The sequence below is a fragment of the Centropristis striata genome, chromosome 10 (genome assembly GCF_030273125.1).
Source record: "Centropristis striata isolate RG_2023a ecotype Rhode Island chromosome 10, C.striata_1.0, whole genome shotgun sequence".
Lineage (NCBI taxonomy): Eukaryota > Metazoa > Chordata > Actinopteri > Perciformes > Serranidae > Centropristis > Centropristis striata.
Genome location: NC_081526.1, coordinates 28,329,889 through 28,353,124, shown reverse-complemented (window position 1 = coordinate 28,353,124; position 23,236 = coordinate 28,329,889). Strand labels below are relative to the sequence as shown.

Here is a 23,236-nt window from a genome sequence, read left to right as displayed (position 1 = left end):
ATCCAGCGGTCATCAGACCAGCCAGGCACCAGTTCCAGACAGCGAGGTCAGAGTCATTCACTAATCATATTAACATTCCTTCATAATGACCCAATGCATAACTCTCCCTTTTCACTCTTTTTTCCTCCGTCCCTCTATCCATCTGTGTCACTCATGTTTTCCATTTCACTCCCTCCGTTCCCTGTTTATATTTCCATCTTGATTTCATCCACCTCATTCTCCCTGCCTCTTATTTTAAACTATTCTGTCCATCTCTGACCCTGAACAGTGCTCTCATATGTTGACATTACTCCTGTATGTTTTCCCTCCCTTCTCATTTTCCCTTCACCTCTCGCTCTCTCCAACTGCTGTCTCATTCCCTCAAATTAAATCCAAACCTTATCTTTCTTTCACCCCCCTCTTTCCTCTCAGATGACCTTGTGTGTGCTGTCCCTGTCTGATCCACCAGTAGGTCACCAATTTTAATCCCTGGGGCAAAGAATTATGGGCAATGATGAGCACCTCGAACAAAGGATTGTCAGTGAGTATATAGTGTTATAGGGGTGGTTATGGTTGCTATATGTAATGTAAGGAGAATATTTCATTTATAAATGACGCTATTAGTTTTTCAAATTTCAAATTTCAAATACATATACATGCTATAATGTTTGCTGCATCATTATTGTAATCAGAAAATTTACCAAAATGCACCACTTTGTCAAATTCAATTGCAATATGGAAACAATTTCCATTAAAACTTTGGTAATACTTTAAATGAAAGACATTGTAATAAGCATTATTTATATATTGGGCATTAGGGTGCAAATAAGTCCTTACACATTGTTTATTGATTATTAATATGTGTTAGTTAGAATATATATAGGTTAACAATTAATCAGTGGTGGAAGAATTATTCAGATCCCATAATTAAGTAAAAGTACTAATACCTCGCTGTGAAATGACTCCACTACAAGTAAAAGTTCTGCATTCAAAACTTACTGAAGTAAAAGTACAAAAGTATTAGCATAGACATGCAGAATGGACCCACATATAGGATTGGATAATTATTAGTGATGCGTTTATATAAGCAGTGTTTGGATTTACTCAAGGTAGGGCTCATTTAAACTATGTTATATACTGTTATGAGTTTTCATTTAAAAAAATTCTAGGGGGGCACGGTGGCGCAGTTGGTAGCGCTCTCGCCTCACAGCTAGAAGGTCCTGGGTTCGATTCCCGCCAGGACGCTGTGGGCATTGGAGGCGTGTCCCCAGCTCCATGTCTCCGGTGTCCGTAGAGCTGGTCGGTGTCGGCAAAAGGGCCTTTCTGTGTGGAGTTTGCATGTTCTCCCCGTGTCTCCTGAGGATCCCCTTACAGGGACCTCTCACAAAAACATGCATTGATCCTGGTCGCTATACAGCCTCCCTCTGGTCGGTCGGGGCGCCTGACGGGGGCGCGCTACGTCCCACCGGGGAATCTCCCCCTGTCAGGTGTCAAGAAGCGGTCCGCAACTCCACATGTATCAGAGGAAGCATGTGCTCAGTTCAGGGCCCTCCCCAGACCGACAGAGATGAGGTAGCGCCCAGGATCAAGATAGATAGGACAAAACTGGGTGATAAAAAAAATGGGTTACAAAAATCGTGGGATAAAAATATAAAAAAAAAAAAAAAAAAAAGCTGGCAGTTAAATGTAGTGGAATAAAAGTGTTATGTGTCAGGCAGCATCCAAACAAAGATGACCTTAATGAGGCATCGTTCTCACTTTAGATCCAGTAGCTTCAAAAAGCATCGTTAATAATGAAGAATATCAATCTTAATAAAGCAACAGCAATGATTAGCAAAGGTTTAACAGTTATAGTTAAATGGATGAGTTTGTGAGTAAAAGACCATTTTTATGCACTTAAATCTGTCATTTAGAGTCTTAGTGTTTGTTATGGATCAGGCAGCAAGGCGTGTATGTGAGTGTGTTGTTGGGACTAGGTCAGTTGGGGTACCCTGTACATTGCACACACATAGTTGACTTTCTGTTACTCCACTAGGTTTATTGGTTGTGCCACCATTGTGTTGTTTTGAAGAGGTCATTTTGTTAGAGAAGTTAGTTAGGCCTTTTGTTTGTTTGTTTTCTTCAAAGGTAGTTTAGATAGGCCTTCTTTTCAACTTTCTTTTGGCACAATCACTTGTCCTATCCTCCCCAGCTTAATATGTCTCTTGTTACAATAAAGCACATATCTTCACTCCACTTTTGACTTGTTTGATTTTATGATTGTCATGTTATTGTCTGCTGGCTGGGCTTAGTAAAGGGGACGTAACAAAAAGTATAAAGTTACATAAAATGGAAATACCCAAGTAAATTACAAGTACCTCAAAATTGTACTTAAGTACAGTACTTGAGGAAATGATTTAGTTACATTCCACCACTGCAATGTATTGTTACCAAGTAGGGACACAGATAAAAGCCATTTGTGATAATTGTTAATAATCCATTACAAACACATTTGTTGAGTTAACAAACTCATCCATTTAACTATAACTGTTAAACCTTTGCTAATCATTGCTGTTGCTTTATTAAGATTGATATTTTTCATTATTAACGATGCTTTTTGAAGCTACTGGATCTAAAGTGAGAACGATGCCTCATTAAGGTCAAATAAAAAGTTAATAAAGCAGTATGTAAGTATACAGCAACTATGCTTTTCACAGCGGAATGAGCAGCAATGAGCAATATGGTCAAAGTTGATAATGTTAATAAAAAGTATATTTAAATAGAATATTTTGGCGGTTTAGCTCAAAACACACTATAAGACAGCTGATTTTTTTATTTTTCAACTTTTTACCACTTTCAGGTAACTATCTGTTTTGTTTTGATCTTAATTTGAAAAATAAAAAGATGTGACTGTTTCTGTTTCACTCTCTGAGGGAACACAAGTAGGTGTTCTTCCATTTGTGGCTGGCACAGGGTACTCTAACAAGCATGAACATGTTGGGCACTGTTATTGTAGTACTGCTAATGAGTGGGGTTTTCTTTGGTGTGGTCTTTTTTTTTTTTTAACAATTTCTGAGGAATTGGTTTAGCTCATAGCTACTAACACAAGATGACATATGTGTTAATTGTCCTGATAACAATGTGTTTTTGATTTGCTGCTTGTTTTGTCACCGAATGATAGTTAACTGAAGCTCATTGGGTTTTCACACTATTGGTAAAACAAAACAAGACTTTTAAAAATATTAAATTGAGCTTTATAAAGTTGGAATTTTTTGGACATTGTATTGTATTAATATGGAATAAATCAGTCATTCGTTGTTGTTGTCACAAGTCATTATTTGGTGTATATACCATGGTGCAAAAAAAGGAAAGTGTAATTCAATGATAAAAGCTATTTATCTGTTTTTCCACATGAAGATACATTTTCATTCAGATTTATTCCAACAGAGTCAGACATTTTTCTGTTATAGATAAATATATTCCTGACCATAAAAGAGAAGCAGAGCTCTGTGGTTAGACTTTCAATATTTTGGTGAGAAAAGAACAACATGGCAGACTGTTAGATGTAAGCTCCGGAGCTTCTGGATCAAATGTTTGTAAAGCACCGCTGCAATTCCATCAGTGCAGAAAGTCTGACTGTTGCAAGAGTGTGACAGAAGCATGTTTACTGTCGGTCAGCACTGTGTTGTTTTAGGTATCCATACTTGCTTGGATAATGTGTAATGTGTGTAAGAGTGTGTGTGTGTGTGTGTGTGTGTGTGTGTGTGTGTGTGTGTGTGTGTGTGTGTGTGTGTGTAAGGGGATCTCCATCGGCACCAGGTTTGCTTCAACTACTCTCCAGCCAAATCAAATGGGGTCTGTGTGACTTGGCTTCAAACAGTCTGACTCAAAATGCTTTTGCATTTGGCTTCTGCAGTGGAAGTAGCTGCTTTCATATGAGCCTGAAGTCAACTACTCACTACACACACACAGGCGCGCACGCACACGCACACGCACACACACATACACACACACACACACACACACACACACACACACACACACACACACACACACACACACACACACACACACACACACACAGCCACCTTCACACCAGATCTCGACCGATTATCAGCCAACATAAGACAATTACAGACACATTGATAATGTATCAGTGTACATGTAATGTTTTCAATATGCACCAATAAGAATATTTCAGAATATAATGCAGAAAATAGGTACTTCGGTAATTTAAAACTGGTGTCCTAAAGTCTGGGTAAATTAAAATGAGAGATTTGTATGAAAACAGATTTTACAAGATTTAAAATAACAGCTGAAAATATGGAAAAAGACTTAAAACTATATATGACATTAACTGATAATGTTTGCTGAAGCTTACATAAACTCGTGTCACTGTTATTGTCTAAGGATGGTCACGAGGACCTCAACATGAGAGCAGATCAATTGAACAGAAACACAATTTATTCTCCGTAGTTTGTTTGGCATGACCATTTTAAGAAAGCCAGTGTCAGTGTGACAGCAGCACAAAGTCACCGGAGAAGTTGAATATCAGATTTCAGGTTTCAGTGCCTTCAGTGTTCAGGGCAGAGGATACTGCTCACTTTTTCCACCGTTTTAAAACCTACATTTTTACAGTTGGAAAAAAAAAATTCTGATAAAAATTTGGCTCGATGTACATTCTTCTGTGGTTGTGGAAACACCAGATCAAATGTATTTTTTGGGACAAAAACAGTTTTTCAGGTGTGGGACGACTTTATTAAGGTCCCATCTAGTTATTAATAATTATTTAATTAACAGTGAGGATGACAGTGCACTGGTGTGATAAGATTTGTAGTTAAACTGTAAAATATTCTGCCTTCATCTAACATTTAGCCACATTCAAGGAATCATTGCAATAACACACCCACATATACAGTATATATGAAGAGTTGCTGATATATCAGTAATATCCGTATTGGCATTGCCACCGGTCAGGCTCTACTTGAAAGGGTTCTGAGTATTCTTCAATCCTTTAAACTGGAGCCATTACACTGCCCCACTCCAGCACACACTCACTCATACATTAACACACGCCCACTCACACTATCTTACTCGGTCAGTCGGTGTGAATGATTTAACCGTTAATAGCTCCAAATCTTTGACGATGAGTCAAGCGTTAATTGCTCCAGTCAGTCATGACCACCGAACCTCGCTGAAGATTACCTCATGACTCAGAGTGTGTGTGTGTGTGTGTGTGTGTGTGTGTGTGTGTGTGTGTGTGTGAGTTTAGTTCAATGGTGCAGCGGTCCAGGGGGACTAAAAAAAAAGACAGAAAGAGAATGTAGGGGAGACAGAGGAACAATAAATGTCTGAGCATGAGCGTATCTCCATTATTGACTGAGACAGTAAGAGGATGTATATCACATCTGTAGTGTGTGTCTGAGTGTGTCTGCACTGCTCCCAGCTGACGCAGCTATGTGTCTGGGCCCACTGAGTCGGCACTGATCCCATCTCGTCTGACTTGGGGATTACAACCTCCTGACCTGGTGCTGGGCGCATGCACATACATAGACACAGATAGAGCAGTGGGATATGGATGAAAGAAAGGTAGTAAAGGCAATAATGTCGGGTATGGGAGTTATTCCATCATGCTACTGAAGAAACAACAGGGATTAGCTCCCAAAAATGCACTAAAAAGCTTGTCAAATATAGAATAAATGCTCTCTAAGTGCTTAGTATCTTATTTTCTCTGTCCTGATCCCTCTCTCTTCATCTCACAGTTGTTCTCTGAGCTCAGTTTCCTTTCTGTTCCGTTAGATTCAGCACATTTGTACCGTTCCAACGCACCACTTATCCTTATAAGGCCAGAGTGAGGAACAGAGTTGGGCTCAACCCCATGATCACACAAGAAACACCACCGTCTGACTGCAAAGTATGTATTTTCCTGCAGATGCTTGACTATGTACACATGTTTGCACGTGTGTATGAGTATGTGTTTGCATGCAAATGTGTGTGTTACTCGGGGCAATGCTGTCTGTGTCATTCCTGCGCCACATAACCTTTGCAAACCAGTTTATCTTAGTCATTCAGATCTCTGCTCACAAACACTCTGACATATCTTCTTTATTAGCATTCAGTTCTTCATCCAGTCAGTCATTCACTGAAAGCCAACAAGGGAGTGCAGCTTTTTACCCTGCTGTTTCTGGAATAATGCTGATTTGTCAGATGATAGATTTACATTGGAAGTCTCCCGAGATGCCAAACACTAAACCTGATCCAATTTGAGCAATGGGTAAAATTTGCAATGTGATTCAATTCTAAGTCGGATCTGTCAGCAAAGTAAATAAATGGGCATTTCTGCAGGAACGCTTAGTGAAGGGAAAGTCCTCTCCCATGCAATTGAGCCGTTAGTTAAATATAAGTTCATTACACTGAGGCTGCATTCAGACGCAGAGAGAAACAGAGAGAATGTGGTCAGAGAAATGGGTTCTAACAGCACTAATGTGTTTTTCCATGAGAAAACCTGGGGTTTAGTATTTGAACTTGGCAGTGTTATGTTTGTGTGTGCAAATATGCATGTGTGTTTTAAGTGTGCTGGCAGGCGTAGACTGTTTGCCTGTGTATGTCTGTGTCTTTCTCCATGTTAAAACCTGTGCTTTGTTATCTGGGTGTATGCACATGGTTTTGTGTGTATGTGTGTGTGTTTGTGTGTGTGTGTGTGTGTGTGTGTGTGTGTGTGTACGCTGATTGAGCAAAAAATTACACTTTTAGGCGCCCGTTTGAAATGTATCCCCTTCAAATCATCAGATTAGAGATGCAGTCTGCGAGCGTGCTGCGTGTGTGTGTCTGCTGCCAGCCGTGCAGTCTTTGGTGATTGGGTGATGTGGTACAGTATATTCCAGTGGATTTATGTTCACCCAGAGCTGGCATTAATAATGGAAACTGTAGAAATACGGCCTTACTTGGCACAGTCGGCATGCTGGAGAACAAAACTCTTTATTTTTCCTTCTTTTTCTCTCTTTATTTCTCAATTTCTGCCCTTCTTATTGCATATGTGTGTGATGAGCATAACGTTATTTTCCCATCCACCTCTCTGGGTGTGTTTCCATCCACCTGTTGTTGTGTGCATTTTTAAATTTGGCAGAAAAATAAAAAACATTAGTCATTTTGAGAAGGTTTGAAATATTGTAAAAGAAACCTTTGCTCTGCTGAGGTAGAGAAGTTGGTGTTTCGATGAAAGCAAAATGTGACACAGTGCACATGGAGAGCAAGCCAAACGACAAATTTAAACTTGGAAGTAGCAACAACATGGGTTTTTATTAACCAAATCTATAATTTACAAGAGCACTGAAAAACACGACTAGAGGCTGTGAGGCGGACTAGTGAGAGAGTTCCCGTCCGTGTCCATGTGATGAAGGGTAATGTCCTCGACAACCACTGTTGTCTCATTTAGCCACTTGTTAGCAACCGCCTCTTTAAGGACATGTAAAACCTACAAAATGCATAAGTTAGACAACATATTTGATGTCGTACAACAAAACACGAACACCTCTACAACTTGTGTTAACCACAGACCTAATTTCAGGCATCTAACCACCAAACCATCCCCAGGGCACTAAAATGCTAACTTACTTCCTTGTTAAGAAGTCATTCTTGTGGCACTATATGGAAACAGATTAAGTGAATAAATGGAAGCATGTCCAGTGTTCCTGAATTTCTAAATTGATGCCACCTACTGCTTACCTCGATGACCCAACTCCTAATATTCTAAAACGAACATTCAACAACACATCATTTTCATTTTCATTTTTGTTCCGTAGAATTTCTGACACATCTGCATTTAAATCTGTCCAAGTGCTTAAGCTCTGTGACAGGAGGATATAGTATGTTTAAATGGATGGACCTTTCAATGATCTCAACCAGACAATGGCCCCAATGCCATATTTAATAGAAAAATAATAGTGTGCCTCTTATTGGGGAGCGAGGAATGGGAAAGAGAGAGGTTTGGAGAGGGACAGATGCTGAAAGAACGTAAACCAAAGAGAGAGAAAATGGATTGAGAGGGAGTTGAAAAACAGTTTTTATGTAGAGCACAAACAGCTCTCTTAACCCTGTCTGTTATAACAAAGAGCTACACTTAGCTTCAAGGTTTACTGCTGTCCCTTTCTACTTCTAGAGAGTTGGGGTTCGATTCCCTGCCTGTTCACCTATAAAACACCCAAGGTAGCACGGCTATTTCTGTTTTATAATGGCTGAAATCACATGAACGGTTTAGAGGTCACAAAGGAAAGGGTTGTGTGCGGTGTGTGTGTGTGTGTGTGTGTGTGTGTGTGTGTGTGTGTGTGTGTGTGTGTGTGCATAGAGTGTGGGCAAAAGGGGTTTTTGTTTGCCCCAGCATGACTATAAAATGACAAATACAAAAGTCTGCCAGGCAACAAAATATCTCATTTTAGATTTGTGTGGCTCAATTCATTGCACTGTAATGACAGGACAAGTTGTATCCAAGCAGAAAATGTTATTAGCATTAATAGTTCCTTGTGTGCATTGTTTGGTGATGTATTTTCCTTGCTGGATAATAAGGTGATTATAGCTAACTAACTATTCAGAACTAAAAGGTAAAAAAAGAAAATGTTTCCAGAATCTCCTGCATTTAGAGAGATTTGAAGGGCAGTGGCATGTCAGCACACTGAGCCAGTTAATCAGCACAATTGATGACTGAATTTTAAATTCCTATTTACACAGCAGTTTGAGGTCTCTTTTCTGTGGATTTCCATTGTTGGTTGTTATGTCTGGAAATAGTTTTTTTTTCAGCCTAACCCTGTTCTTTTTTATTAATCACAGGTGGTTTTGGTGCCTAACCTTAAGAAAGTGGTTTTAGTGGCTAAATGTAACCGTTTTATGGCATGCCGAGCTCATTTGTATTTGCTCTGGACTGACATCAAGCTCAACTCACGAAACTCAAGATCAAACTGTCAAACCAGGCAGCGCTGATCAAATATGAATCAAGATTCTGTTACTGTGTTGCCTATTTCTCTCCTCAAATGTCAAATCAGAAACACATTTTAGTGACTGTTTAGCTGTAACAGGGTCTCTGTAGCTTTCAACAAGTCAAATCTCAGACTTTTTAAGACTTTTTTTGAATACAATTTAAGACCTATGTGTGACAATACTCTCAGCTCACGAGAAGAGACGAGACACGATTTTAAGAAAACTACAATGACACAATATATGACTGGACCAAGAGACTTTTATTTAACCAAGTGGCACATGCATTTTGAAATGTTTTATTATAACTCTTTATATGCATGATGTAAGCATGAGCTTTTAATAAACTTATTCTTCCACAAATTGAAACTAAAACTAAAATTGATGAAAGTTAAAATAAGATAAATAAAAAAATTAAAAACCCCAGAGGGATTAATGAGATTCCGGAGGTGACGTTTGGTAATTTCTTAGCGACAGTTTCGACCGTGATCCGTGATCACATACACGACGGATTAAACACGGGAGACTCAACTGTGGCCGCCTTCGCTAACTGAACAACATCAGCAGCTGATCGAAACAAAGCAGCATGGCTTATTATCATAAACATAATTGAATTAACCGTCGCTAACATCGATATCGAGTGTCCTGTGCTTGTTGTAAACAAACAGAGATCGCTAAGTGAACACCTCCTGCAGCAGCAGCACATACACACTGTACTGCTACAGAGCTAACTGTTAGCTTGTTAGCAATTTGCAGACTACGGCTCTGCAGCTGGGAGAGACTGCTGCAGGAGGACTGTGCCACTTTGATTCGTTCTTACTATTCTTAACGACGTCATTCTGGCTGCTTGCTGCTTCCCTTCCTTCTCCTCCTCCTCTTCTTTTCCTTTTACTGCCCCCACAAACTTGCTTGTGTCACTCAGTGCTACATAGCACACTTCATTGCTCCGATTAGTTGTAGGTCTATCCAAAATTATTCCAATATAGGCTTTTGTGATTTAGTCTGTTAATGCCATGCTAACATTTCATCTGATATCGTACAAATTGTGCTGCAAACATTTCTGTAGGAAATCATAAGAAACCCATTCATTAGAGTATGCTGGACAGGAATGATCTTTTGTTATGTTACTATTATTAGTATTGCTATAGGCTGTACCACAAAATGTTACTATAACAAGTCTATAAATGGTAAAACATAAGAAACACTCTGAGACCAGTTGATTCTGCATCTCTTGTGTGTTTGTATGTGTGAGAAACATTGGGTTAAAAAGGATTCCCTGAAGAATCAGAAACCTAACCTCATTTCACCCTGCACTCCAAATAGGGATATTATGTCCAGTGGCACAGTTTTATTCTGCTCCTGCAGGATGGAAAAACTGTGTTCATTGTTAGTCATGGGTCTCAGTGGGTAATACTCATGACTAATGTACCCACATACGCAAAGATCGGAGCACTAAATTGTGTTATCATTGTGAAAAGGCTCTCTGTCTTTGCCTAGGTCAACACTCAGTGGGCGGTGTTTTTCAAAAATGGTGTCAAGATCATTAAAACAGAAGCTGTGGGAATTACTTTGCCTCTCTAATACACAGAATTGTTGATGCCTTTTTTATGCCTTTGAAAGTAAGGTGGGCTAGATTACCAGCAAATGCAGCATATTTTCTTAAAGCAGGTATCAGATAAGTGGATGAAAGTGAGAAAATGTATTTTTTTTTTTTACAGTGGTGACTTCAAATGGTCAAAAAAGTAAGATAAAAATAAGAAAGCTTATGGGAATCACATGCTGGGACTTTCCCAAATTCTATTGTGAATCACACAATGGTTTGCCTGTCTCTGGGTGGTAACAGGGACAAGGTTAGAGAGAATATTGGACCCAGTTCAGAGGACTGGAACCTTGAACCAAATAACAAAGAGAAGTTCCAGAAACACACATTACACTACGGACATAGTTCTGACAGTCGAGGGAAATCAGTCTTGATCAACAGGATATGATACAAGATCCTCCTATAACTGTGCATGGGCAACATTTGGAGGCGGCACAGATGAGCAATCCTGCCCGTTTTATGACCAGGAGCGTTTTACCATTTCTGATCTTCACTGCCAAAAACACCCAAACTGAATTTATTCCAGATGTTCCCAAAGATGTTTTGAAGGCAATAGTGACCCCTGCTTTTAAACATTGCCTGCCCGTGATTGTCTTCAGAAGAAAGCAGAGAAAAATGGGCTGCTACTGAAACTACAGATCCTTTTCTGGGGTGCAAGCCATAAAAACAAGAGTGTGTGATTGAAGGAATAGACAACTTCTGTATCATTTACAATCAACGAGGTGGATATTGTTAAATGTTCAATGTAGAAAAAGTCCCATCTAGCCATCTATATATCATACATATCCTTGGAAAAAATGTTACTATGCTTGATGCAAATACTGCAGAAACTGAAAAGCCAAATGACCTAAGAAACCACAATGACAGTAGTTTGTTTGTCAAGTCAAATTAAATCACTGTTATGGACATGAACATGTGTGCATGCATGTCTTTTGTGAGCAATGGAATACCACATTAGTAAATAAGAACCTTCTGACTGTCTGGCTGCAAACTGTTCAGTCTAATTTTAAAGCTTTATCAGACGGAGAAAACTTTTTTATTTTGACTGGAAAACAATAAAGGGCTGCAGGGAACAGCTGGCTGGCCCACAGTACAGTATCAGGAGTGAATGCCAAACAGTTCCAACAGTTGAGTTACTTTTCCAAACTTTTAAATCCCATTACTGAGACTTGGAGTTCTCCCTGTCTATGTGTTTTTTTCCCCCTCACAGTCTAAAGATATATAGATCAAAGGGAAACTCCTTGTAGACAAGAATATGAGAGTTAATTTAGTGCATGGTATTCCTATAGGTTAGACCTTTTGCAGACTGCTTGCCCAAATTGAGCTGAACTTCGTTAGCAAATTCAGAAAATAGATGGATGTAATAAATTAATTAACAAATTGCTAAATAAATAAACATTCAAAAATCCAATCAATATACTTTGTTTTTCCGTATACTGGCACACTGAGGACAACACAGGTGTGCTGTATAAATTCATAATAATAATAATAATAATAATAATAATAATCTTGAACGTGGACATGAGTTGGACACATTGATGCAGCATTACTTGGATCAAAGTAAAGTATTAATTGTTTACCAGTATCACACACTAATTAGTATGTACATGTTATATATAATATTTTTTCAAAAATGTTCTTCTCTGCTTTTCTTTTCAACAATCTATGCAGATTCTAATTATCTATCAGACATCAACATACTTGAAATTGTATGTAAAATAAATGCACAAGAACAACAACCAACACGAATTGGCACAGTTATATAAGTATGTACAGTCAGGAAAAATATACTATATTAATTTTTGCAAATTGGATCAATGTGGGAAATGTTGAGCAGACTGCTCTTCCAGTGGCTTGATGAAAATACAGTCTTGGAGCTACCATGGGCCGACATAACAACACACACAGCCACTATTAGCAAGCAAACAGAAATGTTGGAGAATTATGATTAAAAGAGTAAAAACCTTCAACATGACATTGTGTTTACCTTAAACAAAGAGAGGCCTAATTTTCACCAATCTGCTGCTCTGCCAAAAGGTAACTTGATCATTTGAAGCTGATTATCACCTTTTGCACTCCAGCTTTCAAGACCTAACAGTTGTTTTGTACTAAACCTACCAACAAGAATAAAGCTTCAACGGAGGTGTCCTGTATTGTAAGCCATTGTCCAATGGAGAGCTGGTCCAGTTGGGAAAACAAAATGACAGAAAAAAATGCAACAGCAAGTGAACCACAAGATCCAACAACTGTGACAAAGGGTCTTCATCAGAGGGGGGCGAAATGAGCTCAACTCTAAATTCCTACATTAACACATTAGTGCTGTCAACGCTTTCAATATCAAAAAGGTTTGGCAGACCCCTCAATTTTTAATAGGGCAACATAATAGATACACTTCCCCAACAAGTTCTCTAACCTAAACGACATAAGAGGTTGTGAGTCCCACAAATTATGACATATATAATACATTTAATTTGTAATGCACTTTACATTACATGAATCTCAAAGTGCTACAGGATTAAAGCATAGCAGTCTAATTATAAAAAGGATAAAAAAGGAAAAAAAACAGCTAAAAACAGAAAACATACATACATAATTTAAAAACCATCTAGATGGGAGGAACCAAAGGTTTTGCTAAAAAGGAATGTTTTTAGTCCTTTTTTAAAAGTGTCTATGGACTGTGGTGCCCTCAGGGTGTCAGGAAGGGCGTTCCACAGCCTTGGTGTACGTATCGCCGCTCGCGTTTAACATGTAAGTATTGCGGATCGCGTTTCACAGCCCACGGTACAGTGGCGCGTTCTAAAAATGGCACACATGTCATTTTATATACACGTAAGGTTTGCGGTTGTAAAAAAGGCTGCAGTTTCTGTGGATTTATGCTACAAAACCACTGACCTAGGTTAAGGGAAAAAAAATATCCTGGTAAGGCGTTATAAAAGACAGTTTAAACAGTAAATAAATGAACGCAAATGCCAGAAGTGAAGTAGTTACTAGGGTCACGTGACTATCATACGTTACGGAAAAAAATAAATGTTACGTTCAAAAATGTGATTCACATAACTTAACGACGTAACTTAAATTAAAAATCATTTACTTTTATTTTTACACGGGACGTGAATCCTGCTCTCCTGGGTGAAAGTCCATCGTTTGTTCGACCCATCCTCCAACTTAACTTCGCTTGACTGTCAATCACTACTACATCAGTAAGATGGCGGTGGACGCTTTACGGGGGCGGTGAAATATGTAAATATAGCTTGTTTTTCCCTGCCTGTACACTTGACCTATACTGACGTTTATGAGGGGAGAACAGACTGACTTCCCAAAGTGGAGAGAAGAGTTCTGAATTCTGTCCATTTGGAAAAACATGTTTTATCTGAATTTGAAAGGCATTTCCAGGAAGTATAGAAAAACACCTTTCTTTCAATGACATTGGGGCTGTGACATACATGTTCAAACAAAAAGATATCTGTCAGGAGTTGGAAAAAGGAAGAAGACAAAACAATAAGAGAGATGGAGAGACAGGAGAGCAGATAGTTGAATCACAAATTGTCTTGTTTACTGTCTTAACCATAACTCCTCAAGGATAGAAGAAGACAAGAGTTTTCCTCTTTTCCAGTTAATGTAGGGTACATGCAGAATAACAACTTAAAATAAAGAAAAATAGCTTTTTATACTGGAAATTAAATTCTGTAGGGCAAGGTGATAGATATCAGCCCTAAAACATTATACATTCACCAATTAGGCTGGCTAAAATATTGTAAAAGCAGCGAAAATCTATTCCACCTTTGTGTAATATTTATTGTGGTTGGCATAAATACCACGAATATAGAAGCGACTTAAACATTAGCTTCATGGTGTGCTGACACCACAACCACTTTAGTTTTCAAGCAGTAAACATGAGTGATTTCTAAAATAACAGGAATTAGAAGGAGGATACAGAAAGGAAGACAAAGATAAGGGTGTAAATTATAGAGACAGATGAACAGATAAATCATTGTCTTGTCCTAACTTTGACTCCTTTTGGTTGGAATTGGAATAAAACACTTTTATCAAAGCTGACACATTTGGTGTTGTTTGCCAATACTTGTGGGGGTGGTATTGACTGGGACTGAGGCAGCTAAAAGGCTTTTTTCTTAGTCATATATGTGCTCAGCTACTGTCAGGTGCACTATGAGCGGGATACATTTGGAGAGTGGACAAAAAAAGACAGATAAGTAGTCAGAATCGGTATCTAATGCTGCTGAAGCCTTTGACTCCATGGATAGGGAGTAGAATGTTACCAAATACAAGAATAGATGTTACTGTGACACAGAATAATAGCGATCCGACAGCCTGCTGGTGCTTCTTTCATAAGCTGTAGTGGGTGCACTTTAACACTACACTGAAAACACTTGTGTCATATAAAACTAGACAATGTAAGGAATCCATTGGTACCATGATATCTTGTTGGGAAGGGGGTTTTAGAACTCCAATGTTAGGTGAAACTGGCAAGGGAAAAATGGGTATTTCCATCTTCTAAGGGGTCCCTTGACCTCTGACTTCAAGATATCTGAATGAAAATGGTACAGTCTTGCCCCTTTATGCTTATTCCATACAGTCTGGAGCAAAATGCGTTGTCATTCAACAAGATCTCCAACCTAAACAACAGAATAGGTTTTGTTATGTCAATACCACCCAAAATGACCAATATGAGCGTTTTAGCGGTACATAGCGGAGTGGAGCCTTCAAGAACAAAAAAAAGGAACAATTTGATTTCTGTTTCTGTACAACATATTAATTTGTTTACATATAATGTCAAATATAAAGCGACACTGTAATCCGAGGGAGCCGCCTGTGTATGGTATGGTACACGATGGTAACATCAGTGGAACGAGGTATGGAGAAGTGAAAGGGATACAGCTGTCCATACTTACACTTGTCCATGCAATGAAAACACAACACCATTCTCACAATTCTGTCTGTGTCTCTATCTAATTTTGTATGCATGTATGTATGTTTGTTTTAAGCAATATGATATGTCTGCAGGAATGGTTCGTTGAATTTAGGGTACAAAACCACTGACCTTAGGGCAAAAATTTGTGAGTAAAGTGAAGTAGTTATGAGGAAAACATGGCTACTGGAAGTGATACGGTTACGTAACAACATGAGGCACGGAAGTTAAATCACATTGGTTACTTTTGTTTTCACATGTGACACAAACCCTGTTCTCCGAGTGAAAGTCTGACATCTCTTCAGTCTATCCATCACGCCTTCTACCAGCCCAGAGTAAAACTTCTGGGTTTCATATGACGCATCACCGCTATTCAAAATAACTACGACCGCTAGAGAGCGGGGGAGGACAGGCTAAATACGTAAATATAGGTTGTATTTTGCTGCTTATACAAGCGGCTGATGGGGTCGTTTTTGAGGGAAGAACACTCTCTGTCATTTCATACTTTTAAGTATCTTTTTGTGCAGTTTTGAAAAATTTCAAGACCTGGAAAATACCATTAATTTCCATGGTTACTTGGAGTTCCCTGACCTGTGTTACGGCTCTGCCCTCGTCCTCCATATTAATAATGAGAAAGGTGGATACAGAAGTGAATGTTTCTCTAAAAAAAGACCATCAAGATGCCCTTGAGAAAAGCACTTCATCTCTAACAGCTCCAGTGGCTACTTAGTTAAGCTGTGGGTGGACTGAAGAGCCTCAGGTGTGCACTATCGTAACATAAAGAATAGAATAGAAACAGGTGTAAAAAGAAGTGCCGGCCCAGAAAACCCTCGACAAGTTTTCCATCAGTAATTCAATGACTAACTGTAAATGAACACACATATTAAAGCACAAAGTAGGGTAAAAATGACATGAAAGCTTTTCATTATAATTAAATCCTATAATAAAGGCTGTGTCACACCGCCCACTATAACAATTGGCTTCCATACCCTCTGTGTAGAATTGTGTGTGTATGTGAATGTGACAACAGCGCCCTGTTGATTTAGTTCCCCTCTCCTTAGGGAGAAAGTCTGTTGTCGTCTTCCAAAATACACACACCCACCCACAAGCACACAATGCACTCACTTGGAAACAAACTTGTGGTGTGGCTTTTGTTGTTTGATAATTGTTTTTAGGCAAACATAATTTTGCTAGCAGAGACAGCTAACCCATAACCATGAATCAATGAGATGGTAATGGAGCCATGGGGGGAAAAACACACTCACTATACTGTGGCAACATTGCATGAGGAACTCTCTCTCCTTCTCCTTTTTGTCTCACTCTCTCTACATTTAAGTTTCCATTGCTTTTTACTTTTCATAGTCATTCAGCAAATCCTATACAAAAAAATAAAAATGTCTTAAGGAGAAACAAACAAACCAATAAAAGTTAAATTGAATTAGTTTGCCGTCGGCTAACCTCCATAACCATTACTTCTCCTTCTACACTTCCCACAGAAAGCCAGTCAGGTAAATAATCGCCTCGGCTTTAATTAATAAATGCATCATCCTTAATGAGAGGGGCTTGTTAGGCACTGTGGCAACTGCTACTGGTCTGTTTTTCTTTTGATTTTTTTTTCCCTTTGCCTTTTTTTAACTTTCAAACTTCAAACTTAATTTCCACCTCTGAAGCATGCTAATTGCTCTCCCTCTCAGCTTTATAAACAACAACAAAGTTTTCTCATTTGGAGGCAGAGAGCGGTGTAATGTGTGGCTATCGATCGCAGGGGAAAGGAGATTGCCCCTGGCTGGTCACAAACCAAATGACTTTAAGATCTGAATTAAAGTGGGCCAGCTATAACTTTGGATAAACACATTTGTGGATACAAAGACAAAGAAACTACATCTCAATCATTCAGTCAGAGTGAATTTTTAATAAACTACTGAGTGGGGCTGCAACTTAAGTTTATATTCATTATCAATCTCAGACTCCAACAACTTTTGGTCTGACGGTGATTTAGCCTCTGGGAGGAACGGCCAATATTTTGGGTGTTTCGGTGTAGCCAGGAGATAAATAGATGTTATAAATATTGTAGAACTCGATGGGCTTTGAGAATGTATTTAGGCCAAAGGGGAGCAGAGGGAAAGAATCTAAACAAGACAGAGAGAAACAGTATTTGGGATTAAATGCCTCAAGTCTGTCTGTGCTGTTTAGAATGTAAAAGAAGATGGCATGGTTTGAAACGGAGGACAACTCTCAGAATGGTCTTTAGTTACCACCAACTCTGAATAGTTTTACTGTTACTGTGGGTGACTGTTAGTGCTGGTATTTGTGAATTTGACTGTTTTTGCAGTGAGGCTCATTTGCACCCTAAATAAATACATGCAAACATTGCAGGATGCCGAGATGCTATTTGATTGGCAGCACAGTTATAAATGCATGTCTCTGCTTTCTTGTGCTTTGAGTATCACAAAGTTTCTTTTTGTCTTATATATGCAGGTTTAGCAGCTGCATAAGCGACGCAATCCTGTTGTATATTTAGCCAAACTCTTTCAATCAAAACTAGTCCAACCCAAAGATAGTCATTATCGTATCACATGGCACATACAGTAGAAGAAGCAAACAGAGAGGCTAGAATCAGGGACTTTGCTTGATTTGATTTACTGGGTCAATTGCTTATCAAATAGTTGCTGATTGATTTTCTTACAATCAGCTAATTGACTTATCGAGTACTCAGCTCCAAACTTAAGCCACCATACCACTAAGCTAGTGTTACCTGGGGGGACCAAGCCTGGTCCTTTAGGACCTTTATGAGTGATCTGCCTGAGGAGATATGACATTGGTGCCCTTTGAATCCCTTTTACTTATTCTACTTCTTCCTGTTTTACTCTTTCCTTACGTGTTGGTGTAGGCAGTTTTGGGGAAAGTTACAACTAGTTACTTTACTAAGTTATTTCCCCAAAATAGTAACTAGTTACATTATTGAGTTACTCAATATTGAAAGTAACAAATTAAGTATTTTCAAAATGACCTATTTTTTAGTTTTAAATATGCTGTTTGGTGAGTTGTCACTTCTATTCTAAATAAATATCAACATTACCAAGATGCTTTGCTAACAACCAAAGCAAATCATCCTCAATTTAATTTGAATTTACAAACCATGATCACAACACACAAAAATGTTTCTTATCTGCCACAATGCAATGCTAGTTTTACTTAAGCCCTCTCTCTCCTTCTTGTATCGCTAACCTCATCTGTTTATGTGTTGTCCAGTTCTGTTAGCCACTTAGCTTAGCAGCTTCTCTCTCTGCTTCTCGGTGTTTAGCTCCTCCTCGGCTCCTTTACTGATAATGGTACATGTAATAAGTGTAGTGTATTAGTTGTGTTGGAGGCGAGGCTTACTGAATTGGAAATGCGCCACCCTATAGCTGCGGTGCGGGCCAAGCTAGTGCAATGGCTGTGCAGCTACATAGTCGTAAGCTAAACAGCCAGCGGCCACCACCACAGTGAGCGAGTAGCATTCCTTCTATCACAGCGCATGGGAGAGAGACTTCTAGCATTAATGAACAAAATTAACAAAAACACCCCCAACATTAGCCTGGGTATACCCAGACTGCCTTGCGCGCTCGAATTTAATTTCGAACCTCCAGACGGTCTGGAAACTAGAGGGAGATCTTAGCCCTGTTTTAGGGATCCAATCACAGAGCGGGGAGGGACGGTGAGACGATGACGCGTACTACTCGGCACTTGGAAGCTTTCCGGATCCAACATGGCTGCTGCAGACGCGAAACTCTCTTTAGCTGTAGATGGTGTTTTAAATAGTTTAGAGCGAAAGTTGAAAGGCAAAAGGTCTCTCGGCGGCTCTGCTGTCCCCCGGCTGGTAGCGAAATCACCGGTAGCGGGGCTATTAGCGGTCTCGGTGGCTCGTTGCGCCGAGCCGCCGAGACCGCCGGTCACCACCGGTGATCTCGCTACCAGCCGGGGGACAGCGGAGCCGCCGAGAGACCCGCAGCAGCTTGTTTGTTGCCCATAAAATCAGTGGATGTGTGTGGCAGAATGACATGAGGGGGAATAAAGCGTGAAAATAAATAATCTTGCAGAAAGCGAGAACTGGAGAAGCAACGCAGCAAACAACACTCTCTCACAGACACACACACAACAAACATCCATCTCTGTTGCTCTACTACGTCATCTGGTATAACTGATACGATTGGCTAAGAGCTACCTACAGACGCTTTGATAGACATTCTAAGCTCCCAATAAACAGCTCTGGAGGATCGTAAACCACACCTCCTCTACGGAGAAAAGCATTGAAGGTGTCCAGACCTAATCTCCAATGAGATTTGGTCTGGTGTTAGCCAGGCTACCCCAACATAGTAAAAACTAACAAATACTTGATAAGAAAAAGTAATGCATTACGTTACAACAAAAAAGTAATCTGAGTACCCCCCGTTACTGGATTTAGGTCACACAAGCGTCCCTTATACAACAGTAGATGCAATCCTCCAGAGGAACAGAGGACTAACATTGTATAAGTGGAAGGTCAGGCTGCATGGAGTGATCGTAAGCTGACTCCACCATTTAACACAAAATGCTGCAGTAGTAAAATGTTCCTGTTACGATTGGACTTAATGAAGTCATGCACTGACTTAATTATTACATTTAGAAAAGGACTGCATGGTTTGTGGATTCCTGGAAATAGCTAACTTCTACTGTACTAAATGTACTCTGAGACTTGGCCCGGCAAACTGTAACTCCTCTTACTAATTTACCTTTATGCAACACACTCACAAAGCCCAGTTCTTATGTTGAACCAACAAAAAGCAGCGAAAACAGCGACTTGTAATGCATTTCATGATGACAGCATCCTGTCACAGAGAAGTGAAGCTCCTGACTCTGACTGCAGAACATTGGTTAAACTGTGATGTGCTGCAATAAACTTGTCCATTTGTCATAGCAGATTAATTTTAGCTCCATCGTGAAGGCTCATTTTGGTTGCTCAGGGTGATTTTATTTTTTTCCTCAAAGAGCCATGGAAGCTTAAATGTCAGTGTGACAAGAAGAGACGAGGTGAAAATCAGCAGGCACCGGGCTTTACAGTAATAAAGTTGGTTTTAGAGTAAGACTTAAAGACACAGAGCACTGTGTGTGTTCTGGAAAGACAAACGGATACTTTCATTGTGTCCCTGAAAGGATACTGATTAAGATTTGTTTTTGTTAACTGGAAGGTTTCTAAAAGGGAAAAACAATAAAAGGTTATTCTTTGTTTAAATAAGGATCCCAGAGTGGCCTGTACTACTGTGAGATTTAATATCCACTGACAATAACTGATAAATATTTTAGATTTTTTAATACGTCAACTCTCCGTTGCAGAGTCCTTTTACCCGTGTTTAAATGTTTAATGACAAATAAAGGTGTTGCATATATAAACAGTGTCTGATACAGTCAACAGTGGAACAAATTGTTGTACAGAGCTGTAAAAAACCTAGAATAAATCACCAGCCTGATGCTAAGTTGCTAACATATAACAAAAAAAAACATAGGCAGAAAAATATTTATAATAATTGTACTTGCGTTCACCTAGCAACAGTCAGCAAACAAAGTCACTGCAGTCAGTGTGACACCAGGCCAAGTGTGGGAGGTGACTTCTTGTTAACAATAATAATAATGTACCTGTTGTTATGGACATTTTCATTATCGGCCAGTGTGAGCTCAGAAGTGGGACTGTGACAAGTGATTATGATTCAGACATTTGAAAAAATGCTACCTGCAGGATGAAGCCTTCACTTATCTCCTCTGTATCATCAGTGAAGAGTTTATATCAGTTCTATCAGCTCAATGGAGTGTTCACTCATGTCATAGAGCATCTTGCAACTGACAGCTAAAGGGACTTGATCAGCAGACAAAAGCAATAAAAGCAGTGATCATGCAGATAGATTATGGGGTATAAGAAACATAATCATATTATCTCATGGAAATACCACCAGATGGACAGAATGATGAAAGGTTGAACAAATGGAAGGCCAGACAAAGATTCTGATGAAGAGAATCCAAAGATGCTTTTTTAGCTCGCTCACCCTTCCCTTTTCCCGTTTTCTATTGGTCTGGCATCTGCTAAGTAAAATAATCAACACCTTCCATATATGATAGTTGTCCGGTAAAACAAGTCCACATCTGTGCGAGAAGGCATCATGCTGAGGTATTTTAGTCCCTCATTTAAGTCAAGCCAAGCCAAACAAAACCAAACATCAAGGAACATGGAAATTATTCACAGATTGGTAAGGGAAAAACTACTGGATCGACCATCTGAGTGATGTAACTGTACTGTCACAGTGTGTGTGCGTGTGTGTTTGTGTGTGTGTGTGTGTGTGTGTGTGTGTGTGTGTGTGTTGCCTAACGGGTCAGTTCTTTCCTTTGAATGAACTGATATTGTGTCTAGGAAACACTTTTTTACAGTATTATACTATATATTTTGGTTGTTTTTTCAAAAGGACTAAGTATTATGTTGTTATTATTATGCAATGTGTATAAAGTATTATGTGTTTTGTTTGACTAAGTTTTGCTCCTGTTTGTGGATCCCGGCAGTACCTTTGTTCTTAAGTTCTTTCTTAAGTTATTATACTTCCTAATTATCTGAAAGTTGTGTTCATGGTCAATTGTCTGCTTTTTGTGAAGGTTGAATGAGCAATTTGTTTTACATTTAAGGTGTTACATCATTTGTGTTTGCTGAGATTTTGAATGTGTGACTATCACTTTTTGCCAGCATATCTCCTGGCTGGCGCTCCACAAACAAACACATGAAAGTCATGACAATGAGTGTGTCTCAGCTCCTCACCCTGTGTGCCTCGTTCTCATGTGCTCTGCGTCGTGGGTCCAGTTCTTCATAAGGCGGCACCATTCCTTCTCTCCTGGCCTGCTGGTATTCTCTTCTTAGCTGCTGGATCCTGTCCACACTGCAATCACATGCACAAGTGCAACTGGGTTAATTAAGCAATGACACATGGGTAAACAGGTACCCATGGGTAACCAGTTTTAGGTTGCTTTACATTATCACAGAAGGGACTCTCACAACTGACTCACATCAGTATCAATAAAACATAAAACAGTAGAAATACACAAGTTTGACTGACAGTGCCACCAAGCAGCTGTCCTAATGATGAGCAAGCCAGTAGGAGCCATCTGTTTATTCAAACAGTAATTTCCCCGACATCAGCCTGCAGAGGTTTGACTGCAGAGATAAAGACTAGACAGCCCCACCTGTGTACGTGCATGCAAATGCACACTACACACAAAAAGATCAATCTCTTGATCATTCTGACTGCCTCCATCTATATCTGTTTTTCCATCTTTTTCTTTTTCTCTTGCAAAGGCAAGAAAACAAAAATATCAATCATATAAATATTCTTTCTCTCTGTCAACAGAGGAAATATACAGCATATCAACAGTGACCCCTGGGCACCCTTGTGAGTCGTGCACATACACACATAATGGAAATATGGAAAGTCGTATCGTACACATATGCACCATTAGAACTGCAGTGTGCAGTTTCATAAACCAAGTTGATGGAAGGAGGAAAAACACAATGATGCAGCGTCAGGCGATTTATGAAAAGTCAGAAAAATGGCAACACACTTTCTTCCTGTCTCCAAGGCAGTCTGTGAACAAAACTATGTCCTCTGAGAGTGTTGCATTACCACTACTCACACTCAAAATGCCATTTGTAGGTATTTATTTCTGGGAAACTAGAAATTGCAGTCAAATATACCTTTCTAACAACTGCAAATCTTAGCACTGCACTAACTTGA

General features: G+C 39.3%; 1 protein-coding gene across 4 annotated transcripts in view; it reads right to left on the bottom strand.

Annotated features, from left to right (window-relative positions):
- The window catches only part of pard3bb (par-3 family cell polarity regulator beta b), a 277,646-nt gene that overhangs the window by 53,782 nt on the left and 200,628 nt on the right, over window positions 1-23,236 (bottom strand). For all 4 annotated transcript variants that reach the window (XM_059342439.1, XM_059342435.1, XM_059342437.1 and 1 more), the window contains exon 22: window positions 22,267-22,384. In XM_059342439.1, the coding sequence (XP_059198422.1) occupies window positions 22,267-22,384 (118 nt within the window). The remainder of the gene's footprint in view (window positions 1-22,266; window positions 22,385-23,236) is intronic.